Source organism: Bos indicus, chromosome 16, assembly GCF_029378745.1.
Source record: "Bos indicus isolate NIAB-ARS_2022 breed Sahiwal x Tharparkar chromosome 16, NIAB-ARS_B.indTharparkar_mat_pri_1.0, whole genome shotgun sequence".
Lineage (NCBI taxonomy): Eukaryota > Metazoa > Chordata > Mammalia > Artiodactyla > Bovidae > Bos > Bos indicus.
Window position 1 is genome coordinate 6231359 of NC_091775.1, and position 15944 is coordinate 6247302.

General features: G+C 38.3%; 2 protein-coding genes across 2 annotated transcripts in view; both read right to left on the bottom strand.

Annotated features, from left to right (window-relative positions):
- The window catches only part of LOC109570108 (complement factor H-like), a 377373-nt gene that overhangs the window by 189784 nt on the left and 171645 nt on the right, over positions 1 to 15944 (bottom strand). The window lies entirely within an intron of this gene.
- The window catches only part of LOC109570441 (complement factor H-like), a gene marked incomplete at its 5' end in the record, with an annotated part of 113299 nt that overhangs the window by 76652 nt on the left and 20703 nt on the right, over positions 1 to 15944 (bottom strand). The window contains 2 exon segments of the mRNA XM_070767691.1: positions 14521 to 14694; positions 15756 to 15932. Coding sequence (XP_070623792.1) covers positions 14521 to 14694; positions 15756 to 15932 — 351 coding nt within the window.

Below are 15944 nucleotides of genomic sequence, written 5' to 3' on the forward strand. Positions count from 1 at the left end.
TAGTAAAGTAATGCCCAAACTTCTCCAAGTTAGGCTTCAACAGCACTTGACCCATGAAATTCCTGATGTTCAAACTGGATTCAGAAAAGGCAGAGAAACCAGAGATCAAATTGCCAACATCTGTTGGATCATCAAAAAAGCAAGAGAGTTCCACAAAAAAAAATCCACTTCTGTTTTATTGACTACACCAAAACCTTTGACTGTGTGGATCACAACAAACTGTGGAAATTAAATAGATGGTAACACCTGACCTGCCTCTTGAGAAATCTGTATGCAGACCAAGAAGCCACAGTTAGAATCAGACATGGAAGAAAAACTGGTTCCAAATCAGGAAAGGAGCACATCAAGTCTGTATACTGTCACCTGCTTACTACTTACTTACATAGAAGTTACTATGCAGAGTACATCATGCAATATTCCAAGCTGGATGAAGCACAAGCTGGAATCAATATTGTCAGGAGAAATATCAACAACCTCAAATATGCAGATGGCACCACCCTTATGGCAAAAAGTGAAGAAGAACTAAAGAGTCTCCTAATGAAAGTGAAAGAGGAGAGTGGAAAAGTTAGCTTAAAAATCAACATTCAGAGAACTAAGTTCATGACATCCAGTCTCATCACTTCATAGCAAACAGATGGTGAAACAATGGAAACAGTGAGAGACTTTATTTTGGGGGCTCCAAAATCACTGCAGATGGTGACTGCAGCGATGAGATTAAAAGACACTTGCTCCTTAGAAAAAAAGTTATGAGCTACTTAGACAGTATATCAAAAAGCAGAGACATTACTTTGCCAATAAAATTCCATCTAGTGAAAGCTATGATTTTTTCAGTCATCATGTGAGAGTTGGACTATAAAGAAAGCTGAGCACCAAAAAATTGATGCTTTTGAACTGTGGTGTTGCAGAAGACACTTGAGAGTCCCTTGGAATGCAAGGAGATCAAACCAGTCAATCCTAAAGGAAATCAGTCCTGAATATTTATTGGAAGGACTGATGATGAAGTGAAGCTCCAATACTTAGGCCAGCAGATGAAAAGAAGTGACTCTTTGGAGAAAACCCTGATGCTGGGAAAGATTGAAGGTGGAAGGATAAGGGGATAACAGAGGATGAGATGGTAGGATGGCATCACTGACTTGATGGACATGAGGTTAGTTAAGCTCTGGGAGTTGGTGATGGATGGGAAATCCTGGTGTTCTTCAGTCCATGGAGGTGCAATGAGTCAGACATGACTGAGCGACTGAACTAGACTGATTTAGTCTAGACACACGATGGCAGAAACCTAAGACCAATTCTTTCCATGCCTTGATTTACAGGGTCCAAGTAAGCAGTTCACATTGCCACCCACATAATGAGCAAACTCTTGAGAGTCCCTTGGACTGCAAGGAGGTCCAAAGAGTTCATCCTAAAGGAGATCAGTTCTGGGTGTTCATTGGAAGGACTGATGTTGAAGCTGAAACTCCAATACTTTGGCCACCTCATGCAAAGAGCTGACTCATTGGAAAAGACCTTGATGCTGGGAGGGACTAGAGGCAGGAGGAGAAGGGGATGACAGAGAATGAGATGGCTGAATGGCATCACCGACTCGATGGACATGAGTTTCAGTGAACTCACCGAATTCGTGATGGACAGGGAGGCCTGGTGTGCTGCAATTCATGGGGTCGCAAAAATCGGACATGACTTAGCAACTGAACTGAACTAAACTGAATGAGCGAACAAGAAACCTCTGTCCTTTCCCCTGGTGTCAGAGGAGTCCAGGTGGGAACCTTGGACTTGCACCCTACATGGCAGTAATGGAGGCCTGATTAATGAAGGAATCCAATAATATCCTTAGTCTCAAGATATAAAAGCTCAAGTGTCTGAATACAGTTGGAAATCATTTATCAGACCAAAGACCAAGTAAACTTCAAAAGAGAAAAGACAATCAACAGGAGACAACACTGAGATGACACAGATATTGAAACCATTGGATGATGGTTTTTAAAAATCTAGTCCAATTGGTAGAACTAGAAAATAGATTATTAGAAAACCACATGGTTTGACAATATATTGCGGATGGCAGAATGATCAATAAGTTTGAATATTAACTAAGCTTGAAAGTAGACTAAAAAGAAAATGGACATAGCTTCAAGGACCAGTGGGAAGATAGCAAAGAAGGTTGAACATGAAGTTGAAAATAAAGAATAAGAGATTAAAAAATAATAATAATGGCTGAGTTCCCTGTGCGATCATTTTCTGATGGTCTAAATGGAAAGGAAATCCAAAAGAATGGGGATACGTGTATATGTACGTGTAAATGTACATTCATTTTGATGTACAGTGAAAAACTAACACTATATCGTATAGGAAATACACTCCAAAAATTTTTTTTTTAATAATGGCGGATAATTTCTCCAATAGGGCATATGACTTAGTGACTAACAAAAAACAACAACTACATGCTAAAACTGCTCCGTGAATTCCAAATGGGATGGAGCCAAAAAACTTAATGTCAAGATACATCATAATCAGTTCCTGTTGTGTTGTTCAGTCGCTCAATTGTTTCTTTGCTACCCATGGATTGTAGAAAGCCTGGCTTCCTGGTCCTGAATTAACTCCCAGAGTTTGCTCAAAGTCATGGCCATTCTGTCGATCATGCCATCCAATCATCTCATCCTGATGTCCCTTTTCCTCCTGCGCTTAATCTTTTTCCAATATCAGGTTCTTTACCAATGTGTCAGCTCTTCTCATCAGGTGGCCAAAATACTGGAGCTTCAGCTTCAGCATCAGTCCTTCCAACGAATATCCAGGACTGATTTCTTTTAGGATTCACTGGCTTGATCTCCTTGCAGTCTAAGGGACTCTCAAGGGTCTTCTCCAGCACCACAGCTCAAAAAATCAATTATTTGGTACTCAGCCTTCTTTATGGTCAAACATTCACATCCATACATTACTTTTTGAAAAACCATAATTTTGACAATATGAACCTTTGTTGGTAAAGTGATGTCTCTGCTTCTTACCATGCTGTCGAGGTTTTCATAGCTTTTCTTCCAAGGAGTCTTTTAATTTCATGGCTGCAGTCAGCATCCACAGTGATTGCAAAGCTGAAAAGAATGAAGTCTGTCACTGTTTCCATTTTCCCCCATTTTTGACATACAGTGATGGAATCCGATACAATGATCTTCGTTTTTTGAATGTGGTTTTAAGCTAGCTTTTTCAATCTCCTCTTTCACCATTATCAAAAGGCTCTTTAGTTCCTCTTTGCTTTCTGCCATTAGTGTGATGTCATCTGTGTATCTGAGGTTATTGGTATTTTTCCTGGCAATCTTGAGTCCAGCTTGTGCTTTTTCCAGCCTAGTATTTTGTGTGATGTTAAAGTAGCAGGGTGACAATGTAGCCTTGACATACTCCTTTCCCAATTTTGAGTCAGTTTGTTGTTCCATTCCAGTTCTAACTGTTGCTTCTTGACCTGCATACAGGTTTCTCAGGAGGCAGGAAAGGTGGTCAAGTATTCCCATCTCTATAAGAATTTTTCACAGTTTGTTGTGATCCACACAGTCAAAGACTTTAGTCAATGAAGCAGAGTGTTTCTTCAATTCCTTTGTTTTTTCTATGATCCAACGGATGTTGTCAATTTAATTTCTAGTTTTGCCATCTTTCTAAAATTAGCTTGTACATCTCAAAGTTCTCAGTTCACATGTTGTTGAATTTAGCTTGAAGGGTTTTGAGTATTATCTTGCTAGCAGGTGAAATGACCCCAGTTGTGTGTGGTAGTATGAACATTCTTTGGCATTGCCCTTCTAGAGACTGGGATAAAAATTCACCTTTTCCAGTCCTATAGCCAGTGCTGAGTTTTCCAAATTTGCTGGCATATTAAGTGTAGTACTTTCACAGCATCATCTTTTAGTATTTGAACTAGCTCAGCTGGAATCCCATCACCTCCACTAGCTTTGTTTGTAGTGATGCCTACTTGACTTCACACTCCAGGATTTCTGGCTCCAGGTGACTTGTGGTTATCTGGGTCATTAAGTCCTTTTCTGTACAGTTCTTCTGTATGTTCTTGCCACCTCTTCTTAATACCTTCTGCTTCTCTTAGGGGCATACTGTTTCTCACCTTTACTGTGCCCATTATTATGTGAAATGTTCCCTTGCTCGCTCTAATTTTCTTGAAGACATCTCTAGTCTTTCTCATTGTATTGCTTTCCTCTATTTTTTTGCATTGCTCACTTAACAAGGCTTTCTTATCTCGCCTTTCTATCCTTTGGATTCTGCATTCAGATGGGTATATTTTCCCTTTTGTCCTTTGCACTTTGCTTCTCTTCTTTTTTCATCTCTTTGTAAGGCCTTCTCAGAAAGCCATATGGCATTGTTGCATTTCTGCTTCTTGGGGATGGTTTTGTTCACTGCCTCCTGTACAAAGTTTCAAACCTCCATGCATAGTTCTTCAGGCACTCTCTCAGATCTAATCCCTTGAATATTTTTATCCTTTCTGCTATATAATCATAAAAGACCTAAACAGCCTAGTGGTTTTCGCTGCTTTCTTCAATTCAAGTCTGAATTTCACAATAAGGACCTCATGATCTGAGCCACAGTCAGCTTCCAGTCTTGATTTTGCCAACTATATAGAGCTTCTCTATCTTTGATTGCAAAGAATATAATCAATCTGATTTCGGTACCGAACATCTCATGATGTCCATGCATAGAATTGTCTCTTTTGATTTTGAAGAAGGTGTTTGCTATGACCCATATCTTCTCTTGTCAAAACTCTTTTAGCATTTTCCCTGCTTCACTTTGTACTCCAAGGCCAAACTTGCCTGTTACTCCAGGTATCATTTTATCCCTACCTTGCATTCCAGTTCCCTGTATGAAAAGCCAATTTTTTTGGTTTTGATGATATGATCTAGAATGTAATATAAGTCTTCATAGAACCAGTAAACTTCATACACTTTGACATTAGTGGATGAGGCATAGACTTGGATTACTGTGATTTAAGTGGCTTGCCTTGGAGATGAAGGGAGATAATTTTGTCGTTTTTGAGAATGCACCCAAGTACTGCATTTCAGACTCTTTTGTTGGCTGTGAGGGCTACTCCATTTCTCCTAAGGAATTCTTGCCCATAGTAGTAGATATAACGGTCATCTGAATTAAATTTGCCCATTCCTGTCCATTTCAATTCACTGATTCATAAGTCTTGATGTCATAATGAGTACCACATATATGATTTTTTATTTTTTATTTTTATGTCTAGAGCTTTGTAGTATAGTCTGAAGTCGGGGAGTGTCATTCCTCCAGCTCCATTTTTTTTTTTTCCTTCCAATTTTATTTTATTTTTAAACTTTACATAATTGTATTAGTTTTGCCAAATATCAAAATGAATCTGCCACAGGTATACATGCGCTCCCCATCCCGAAGCCTCCTCCCTCCTCCCTCCCCATACCATCCCTCTGGGCCGTCCCAGTGCACCAGCCCGAAGCATCCAGCATCATGCATCGAACCTGGACTGGCAACTCGTTTCCTACATGATATTTTATATGTTTCATTGCCATTCTCCCAAATCTTCCCACCCTCTCCCTCTCCCACAGAGTCCATAAGACTGTTCTATACATCAGTGTCTCTTTAGCTGTCTCGTACACCAGGTTATTGTTACCATCTTTCTAAATTCCATATATATGCGTTAGTATACTGTATTTATGTTTTTCCTTCTGGCTTACTTCACTCTGTACAATAGGCTCCAGTTTCATCCACCTCATTAGAACTGATTCAAATGTATCCATTTTTCTTTCTCAAGTTTGTTTTGTCTATTTTTGGCCTTTTGTGTCTCCATTCAAATTTTGTTGTTGTTTTTTTCCCTAGTTCTGTGAAAAATTGCCATTGGTAATTACATATGGATTGCATTGAATCTGTAGATTGCTTTTGGTAGTACAGTCATTTTGACAATATTGATTTTTCTAATCGAAGATAACGGTATATCCTTCTATCTGTTTTTGTCTTCAATTTCTTTCATTAGTGTACTACAGTTTTCAGATTACACATCTTCTGTCTCCTTAGGTTTATTCTCCAAAGAAGACATTCAGATGGGCAAGACACCCATGAAAAGATGCTCATATCACTAATTATTAGAGAGATTCAAATTAAAACTACAGCATGATGTCCCTTAACATGAGTCAAAAGAGCTATGCTGGCGAGTATGTGGAGAGAAGTTAACCCTCCTACACTGTTAGTTGATAGAGCCACTATGGATACAAGTATTTATGCTCCTTTGAAAAGTAAAAATAGAGCTACCATATGACCCTGCAATCTTGCCCCAGGCATGGCTCTGGTGAAAAACTTGGTCTAAGAGGAAACAAACACCCTGATGTTCATTGTAGCACTGTTTACAATAGTCATGATATGGAATCAACCTAAATGTCCATCAACAGAGAAATGGGTAAACAAGAAGTGGTGCATATATACAATGGAATATTACTCATCCACTAAAAGAATGAAATAATGTCATTTGCAAAAATATGGATGGACCTAGAGAGGGTTATACTGAGTGAAGTTAGACAGAGGAGAAAAATTGTAAGACATCCCCTATGTATGGAATCTTAAAAGAAATTTTGCAAACAAACTTATTTGTGGAACAGAAACAGACTCACAGACTTAGAGAAGGAATTTATGGTTGCCAGGAGGAATGATGGGAGACACGACAGGGAATTTGGGTGGACATGAACACACTGCTATTTTTTAAGTGGATGACAAATAAGGACCTACTGTATAGCACAGGGAGCTTTGTGGAGTGTAATGTGGCAGATTTGATAGGAAGGGAGTTTGAGTGAGAATGGTCACATACATATGTGTGGCTAAGTACCTTCACTGTTTACCTGAAGTTAGCACAACAGTGTTGATTGGCTATATGCCAATACTAAATAAAATGATAAACAAGATACATCATGTTCAAATTCCTGAAACTTACAGAAAAAAATCTCATAAGCAGCTTGATGGATATGCAATACTTATTTGGGATAAATATCATGCAATACGTATTTGGAAAAAAGGATTCAAGCATCGGTGGAAATTTCATCAATGACCATAGAGCCAGAAAGAAGTGAGAATATTTTTCCAAAGCAGGATGAAAATAATTGTCAACTCCAAATTCTATATCTTGTAAACTATCCTTTTGAATTAATGAGAGAAAGAAAGAATTTCCCGAACAAAGCAAAACTGAGCGAATTTGTCTCCAGCAAAACTATACTTAAGAACTTTTCAAAAGAAAGCAAAATAGAAAAGGAACTGAGATTTTAGAATGGAGGTTTTCTTTTTTTTTTTTTTTAACAAAGGGTAAATATAATAAGAGTATGGTTTCCCTGTTGATTTTATTATACTTCTGCAAAATTAGAGATGAGAATACCAGATCACCTGATCTGCCTCTTGAGAAATTTGTATGCAGGTCAGGAAGCAACAGTTAGAACTGAACATGGAACAACAGACTGGTTCCAAATAGGAAAAGGAGTTCGTCAAGGCTGTATACTGTCACCCTGTTTATTTAACTTATATGCAGAGTACATCATGAGAAACGCTGGACTGGAAGAAACACAAGCTGGAATCAAGATTGCTGGAAGAAATATCAATAACCTCAGATATGCAGATGACACCACCCTTATGGCAGAAAGTGAAGAGGAACTCAAAAGCCTCTTGATGAAAGAGAAAGTGCAGAGTGAAAAAGTTGGCTTAAAGCTCAACATTCAGAAAACGAAGATCATGGCATCTGGTCCCACCACTTCATGGGAAATAGATGGGGAAACAGTGGAAACAGGGTCAGACTTTCTTTTTCTGGGCTCCAAAATCACTACAGATGGTGACTGCAACCATGAAATTAAAAGATGCTTACTCCTTGGAAGGAAAGTTATGACCAACCTAGATAGCATATTCAAAAGCAGAGACATTACTTTGCCAACAAATGTTCGTCTAGTCAAGGCTATGGTTTTTCCTGTGGTCATGTGTGGATGTGAGAGTTGGACTGTGGAGAAGGCTGAGCGCCAAAGAATTGATGCTTTTGAACTGTGGTGTTGGAGAAGACTCTTGAGAGTCCCTTGGACTCCATGGAGATCCAACCAGTCCATTCTGAAGGAGATCAGCCCTGGGATTTCTTTGGAAGGAATGATGCTAAAGCTGAAACTCCAGTACTTTGGCCACCTCATGCTAAGAGTTGACTCATTGGAAAAGACTCTGATGCTGGGAGGGATTGGGGGCAGGAGGAGAAAGGGACGACAGAGGATGCGATGCCTGGATGGCATCACTGACTCGATGGACGTGAGTCTGGGTGAACTCCGGGAGTTGGTGATGGACAGAGAGGCCTGGTGTGCTGCGATTCATGGGGTCACAAAGAGTCGGACATGACTGAGCAACTTATCTGATCTGATGGTGCCAATGTATATAGAGAGGATACTATAAACATTTATGTTAAAAATGTGGAGAGAACCAATAAATCTAAATGGAAGTAAGCATTCCTCATTTCATCTGAGGTGGTAAAATGTCAGCAACAATAGGGAGTGATAAACTGCCTGCTGCTGCTGCTAAGTCACTTCAGTCATATCTGACTCTGTGTGACCCCAAAGACAGCAGCCCATCAGGCTCCCCTGTCCCTGGTATTTTCCAGGCAAGAGTTTGGAGTGGGGTGCCATTGCCTTCTTCAGATAAACTACTTATGTGTATCTTAATACCTAGAGAGACTAAGATAACCACGCAAAGACATATACTCAAAAACAATGCAGATCCATGTCAAATTTTTTTTATAATGTTCAATAATCCACAAGCAAGTGCACATGGAACCTTCTCCAGGATAGATCACATCCTGGGCCATAAATCTAGCCTTGGTAAATTCAAAAAAAATAGAAATCATTCCAAGCATTTTTTTCTGACCACAATGCAGTAAGATTAGATCTCAATAACAGGAGAAAAACTATTAAAAATTCCAACATATGGAGGCTGAACAACACACTGCTGAATAACCAACAAATCACAGAAGAAATCAAAAAAGATATCAAAATTTGCATAGAAATGAATGAAAATGAAAACACAACAACCCAAAACCTGTGGGACACTGTAAAAGTAGTCCTAAGGGGAAAGTTCATAGCAAGACAGGTATACCTCAAGAAACAAGAAAAAGCTCAAATAAATAACCTAACTCTACACCTAAAACAACTGGAAAAGGAAGAAATGAAGAACCCCAGGGTTAGTAGAAGCAAAGAAATCTTAAAAATTAGAGCAGAAATAAATGCAAAAGAAACAAAAGAGACCATAGCAAAAATCAACAAAGCCAAAAGCTGGTTCTTTGAAAGGATAAATAAAATTGACAAACCATTAGCCAGACTCATCAAGAAACAAAGGGAGAAAAATCAAATCAATAAAATTAGAAATGAAACTGGAGAGATCACAACAGACAACACAGAAATACAAAGGATCATAAGAGACTACTATCAACAATTATGTGCCAATAAAATGGACAACGTGGAAGAAATGGACAAATTCTTAGAAAAGTACAACTTTCCAAAACTCGACCAGGAAGAAATAGAAAATCTTAACAGACCCATCATAAGCACGGAAATTGAAACTGTAATCAAAAATCTTCCAGCAAACAAAAGCCCAGGTCCAGACAGCTTCACAGCAGAATTCTACCAAAAATTTAGAGAAGAGCTAACACCTATCCTGCTCAAACTCTTCCAGAAAATTGCAGAGGAAGGTACACTTCCAAACTCATTCTATGAGGCCACCATCACCCTAATACCAAAACCTGACAAAGATCCCACAAAAAAAGAAAACTACAGGCCAATATCACTGATGAACATAGATGCAAAAATCCTTAACAAAATTCTAGCAATCAGAATCCAACAACACATTCAAAAGATCATACACCATGACCAAGTGGGCTTTATCCCAGGGATGCAAGGATTCTTCAATATCCGCAAATCAATCAATGTAATACAGCACATTAACAAATTGGAAAATAAAAACCATATTATCTCAATAGATGCAGAGAAAGCCTTTGACAAAATCCAACATCCATTTATGACAAAAACTCTCCAGAAAGCAGGAATAGAAGGAACATACCTCAACATAATAAAAGCTATATATGACAAACCCACAGCAAACATTATCCTCAATGGTGAAAAATTGAAAGCATTTCCTCTAAAGTCAGGAACAAGACAAGGGTGCCCACTTTCACCATTACTATTCAACATAGTTTTGGAAGTTTTGGCCACAGCAATCAGAGCAGAAAAAGAAATAAAATGAATCCAAATTGGAAAAGAAGGAGTAAAACTCTCACTGTTTGCAGATGACATGATCCTCTACATAGAAAACCCTAAAGACTCCACCAGAAAATTACTAGAACTAATCAATGACTATAGTAAAGTTGCAGGATGTAAAATCAACACACAGAAATCCCTTGCATTCCTATACACTAATAATGAGAAAACAGAGAAATTAAGGAGACAATTCCATTCACCATTGCAACGGAAAGAATAAAATACTTAGGAATATATCTACCTAAAGAAACTAAAGACCTATATATAGAAAACTATAAAACACTGGTGAAAGAAATCAAAGAGGACACTAATAGATGGAGAAATATACCATGTTCATGGACTGGAAGAATCAATATAGTGAAAATGAGTATACTACCCAAAGCAATTTATAGATTCAATGCAATCCCTATCAAGCTACCAACAGTATTCTTCACAGAGGTAGTAAAAATAATTTCACAATTTGTATGGAAATACAAAAAAACCTCGAATAGCCAAAGCGATCTTGAGAAAGAAGAATGGAACTGGAGGAATCAACCTACCTGACTTCAGGCTCTACTACAAAGCCACAGTTATCAAGACAGTATGGTACTGGCACAAAGACAGAAATATAGATCAATGGAACAAAATAGAAAGCCCAGAGATAAATCCACACACATATGGACACCTTATCTTTGACAAAGGAGGCAAGAATATACAATAGATTAAAGACAATCTCTTTAACAAATGGTGCTGGGAAATCTGGTCAACCACTTGTAAAAGAATGAAACTAGAACACTTTCTAACACCATACACAAAAATAAACTCAAAATGGATTAAAGATCTCAACATAAGACCAGAAACTATAAAACTCCTAGAGGAGACCATAGGCAAAACACTCTCTGACATACATCACAGCAGGATCCTCTATGACCCACCTCCCGGAATATTAGAAATAAAAGCAAAAATAAACAAATGGGACCTAATTAAACTTAAAAGCTTCTGCACATCAAAGGAAACTATCAGCAAGGTGAAAAGGCAGCCTTCAGAATGGGAGAAAATAATAGCAAATGAAGCAACTGACAAACAATTAATCTCAAAAATATACAAGCAACTCCTACAGCTCAATTCCAGAAAAATAAATGACCCAATCAAAAAATGGGCCAAAGAACTAAATAGACATTTCTCCAAAGAAGACATACAGATGGCTAACAAACACATGAAAAGATGCTCAACATCACTCATGATCAGAGAAATGCAAATCAAAACCACTATGAGGTACTATTTCATGCAAGTCAGAATGGCCACGATCCAAAACTCTACAAGTAATAAATGCTGGAGAGGATGTGGAGAAAAGGGAACCCTCTTACACTGTTGGTGGGAATGCAAACTAGTACAGCCACTATGGAGAACAGTGTGGAGATTCCTTAAAAAACTGGAAACAGAACTGTCTTATGATCCAGCAATCCCACTGCTGGGCATACACACTGAGGAAACCAGAAGGGAAAGAGACACGTGTACCCCAATGTTCATCGCAGCACTGTTTATAATAGCCAGGACATGGAAGCAACCTAGATGCCCATCAGCAGATGAATGGATAAGAAAGCTGTCGCACATATACACAATGGAGTATTACTCAGCCATTAAAAATAATATACTTGAATCAGTTCTAATGAGGCGGATGAAACTGGAGCCTATTATACAGAGTGAAGTAAGTCAGAAAGAAAAACACCAATACAGTATACTAACACATATATATGGAATTTAGAAAGATGGTAACAATAACCCTGTGTACGAGATAGCAAAAGAGACACTGATGTATAGAACAGTCTTATGGACTCTGTTGGAGAGGGAGAGGGTGGGAGGATTTGGGAAAATGGCATTGAAACATGTATAATATCATGTATGAAACAAGTTGCCAGTCCAGGTTCGATGCATGATACCGGATGCTTGGGGCTGGTGTACTGGGTCGACCCAGAGGGATGGTATGGGGAGGGAGGAGGGAGGAGGGTTCAGGATGGGGAACACATGTATACCTGTGGCAGATTCATTTTGATATTTGGCAAAACTAATACAATTTTGTAAAGTTTAAAAATAAAATAAAATTTAAAAAAAAAAGAAAAAAAATCCACAAGGAAGTCAAGAAAAGAAAAACATTGAGAATTGAAGGAAACACACACAAAACAAATAAAAAAATGGCAGACTGTCCTTAATAGATAATAAGTCACTCTAAATATAAATGGTCCTAAATGCATCAATTAAAAACCTGAAAATGGCAGGGTAGACACCTAAACAAGACTCAGCTGTATGTTGTCTTTAAAAAAAGTCTCTTCAAACATGAAAACATATTCAACTGGAGATTGCAAAAATTACAAACCAGGCAAAAGTTAACTCGAAAAATTAGAAGTGGCTAATGTACATGGAACAACAGACTGGTTTCAAATAGGAAAAGGCTGTATGTTGTCACCTTGCTTATTTAACTTATATGCAGAATACATCATGAGAAATGCTGGGCTGGAAGAAGCACAAGCTGGAATCAAGATTGCCAGGAGAAATATCAATAACCTCAAATATGCCGATGACACCACCCTTATGGCAGAAAGTGAGAGGAACTAAAAAGGCTCTTGATGAAAGTGAAAGAGGAGAGTGAAAAAGTTGGCTTAAAGCTCAACATTCAGAAAACAAAGATCATGGCATCTGGCCCTGTCACTTCATGGCAAAGAGATGGGAAAACAGTGGAAATAGTGTAAGACTTTACTTTTGGGGGCTCCAAAATCACTGCAGATGGTGATTGCAGCCATGAAATTAAAGGACACTTACTCCTTGGAAGGAAAGTTATGACCAACCTAGATAGTATATTGAAAAGCAGAGATATTACATTGCCAACAAAGGTCCGTCTAGTCATGGCTATGGTTTTTCCAGTGGTCATGTATGGATGTGAGAGTTGGACTGTGAAGAAAGCTGAGTGCCAAAGAATTGGTGCTTTTGGACTGTGGTGTTGCAGAAGACTCCTAAGAGTCCATTGGACTGCAACGAGATCCAACCAGTCCATCCATAAGAGATCAGTCCTGGGTGTTCATTGGAAGGACTGATGCTGAAGCTGAAACTCCAATAGTTTGGCCATCTCATGCGAAGATTTGACTCACTGAAAAAGACCCTGATGCTGGGAGGGATTGGGGGCAAGAGGAGAAGGGGACGACAGAGGTGAGATGGCTGGATGGTACCACTGACTTGATGGACATGAGTTTGAGTGAACTCCGGGAGTTGGCTATGGACAGGAAGGCCTGGGGTGCTGATTTATGGGGTCGCAAAGAGTCGGACATGACTGAGCGACTGAACTGAACTGAATATACTTCTTGGTTTGGATTCCCATCCTCTCTGATCTCTAAACACTGAATTGTCCCAGTACCAAGTTCAGACTCTTTATTTTTATGTGTACACTAATTTCCTGAATGAGTTCAGCCACCAAGTCGTGTCTAACACTTTGTGACCCCACAGACTGCTCATGCCAGGTTTCCAGGTCCCTGAGCTCTCCCAGAATTGCTAAGTTCATGTCCACTGAATCGGTGATATCACCCAAACATCTCATCTTCTGTCACCCTCTTCTCTGTCTTCCTTCAACCTTCCAATGAATCAGCTATTCACATCAAGCTTAGCTTGAGGATTTTGAACATATCCTTACTAGCATGGGAGATGACTGCAATTGTCTGGTGATCTGAACATTTTTTACACTGCCCTTCTTGGGAATAGGTGAGGATTGACCTTTTCCAATCCTGTGACTACTGCTGGGTTTCCCAAATTGCTGACCTAATGAGTGTAGCACTTTTGTAGCATCATCCTGTAGGATTTTAAATAGCTCTGCTGGAACTCAGCTAGTAATCTACCTTTAAATATAATCCATAGGTACAGCTGCCCACATCTATGTCAGATTTTGTGATCAGGCCCCAGCTGCTTATTCCATGTCTCAAAGTGGAATTTCTTGGGCTGTTAAATGTAACTATAGTATCTTTTACACACTTATCTTCAGAGAACAACTGACTATCTTAATGTTTTAAGACAGGAAATGTCCCATGATTCCAACAGCTCAAATCTAGTCAACACTGTCATACAATAAACATGTTAGATTACATATTCAGACCACAAAAGAACTGGATTTTCAGCACCATTTTTTTTTTGCAACTAAAAATTATTCCAGAAAGGCTACTTCATCCTAATTTTGATTCAATATATCTTGTTATTATATTCTCTAAATTGGGTGGACAGGGTGAGTAAGATACTCTACCTTTACACTGAGGTGGTTCTGTCCAAATTCCATTCAAACATATGACTTCTATCTCTCCAAAAAGGTCATAATTCCCAATGGATTCGTAACGTGCTCTCTCTCCACTCTGATATCTAGACTTCTGATTGTGTATAATAGCATTTTCCACTTGAGGTGGATTCACACAGGAAACATCTGAATAGAAAGATAAAAAAGTATCTCTAATATAATGATTATCATGAACAGCAAGGAGGAAATTGGATGTCAAATATATTCCATGGTTGTTTTGATTCAACAGTTAATCTGTCATGAAAGACTGCTAATTGTCATCAGTTTATAGGTAAGGTTAAGGGAAAGGAAATAAAGCAATATTTTTCAGCATGAATTAAACTTCTGTATCTTAAATCTCTCCCCTATACTTCACTAGAAAAGTGATACACAATTTTAAGGCACTGAAAAAAAAGTTTTCCTGGAAATCTCTTTTTGAAGTTAGTAAAATAAAAATTATAAAGTATATAAATTCAAAATGAATTTATAAACCATAAACAAAACATAATAAAAACATCATTTGACATCAAGATTTGGTTTACATTCATCCTGTTTATGAGATATAACTTTAGGGCCTTTCAGAAAATAAACACAGTAGGTTCTTCTTTAGAGACCTGATCAAGAATTAACATACTCTGAAGAATACTCTAGTTGCAAGGAAAAGATGATTAATTAAAGATTTGAACAGAAGATCTGGAAAAATAATAGACAAAAAAGTGTAAATTTTAAAAACTATACTTTAATGATATTTTGGGGCAAATGCTAAGGACATCACCATCAATTATGTGCATACCTCAGTATGATTCAGGGGATGAAGAGGCTGTAACTACAAGAGACTGTAGCTATGGTTCCTAAACTGAAATATACACAGAATTCCTTGGGAATCATCAAGACATTGTCAGAGTTGCAGCCCCAGAGGTTTAGATTCAACAAGTCTGAGTGAGCCTGTGAATCTGCTTGCATATAACAGTTTACAGAATGTGCTGAGAATGCTCTGTCACGACTGTGCTTTGAGAACTATTGGGCTACAACACCAAACACTGGGAACACAAGTCCATCCCTTTTTATGTTCAGGCACAAACTGCTTTTGACCTGGCCTAAAAGTAATCTATGTCCATTTAATGATAGTGGAGGCAATTTTCTACTATAATTTTCTACATTATATTATTTTAGATACTTATATAAATTTAAAAATTTTACCAAAGTACCTCTGCATGCTGGCCTTCCCAACCATTTGCTCTTAATACACTGTATAGTATTAGATCCATCCAACTGATAATATGATAGACACTTAAAAGCCACTTGTTCTCCTGACCTATAGAAATCCTTCTCCTGATATATGAGTACAGCATTCTCAAAGGTGGGCAAGTTAACACAATTTGTGCCTGAAAGAAAAA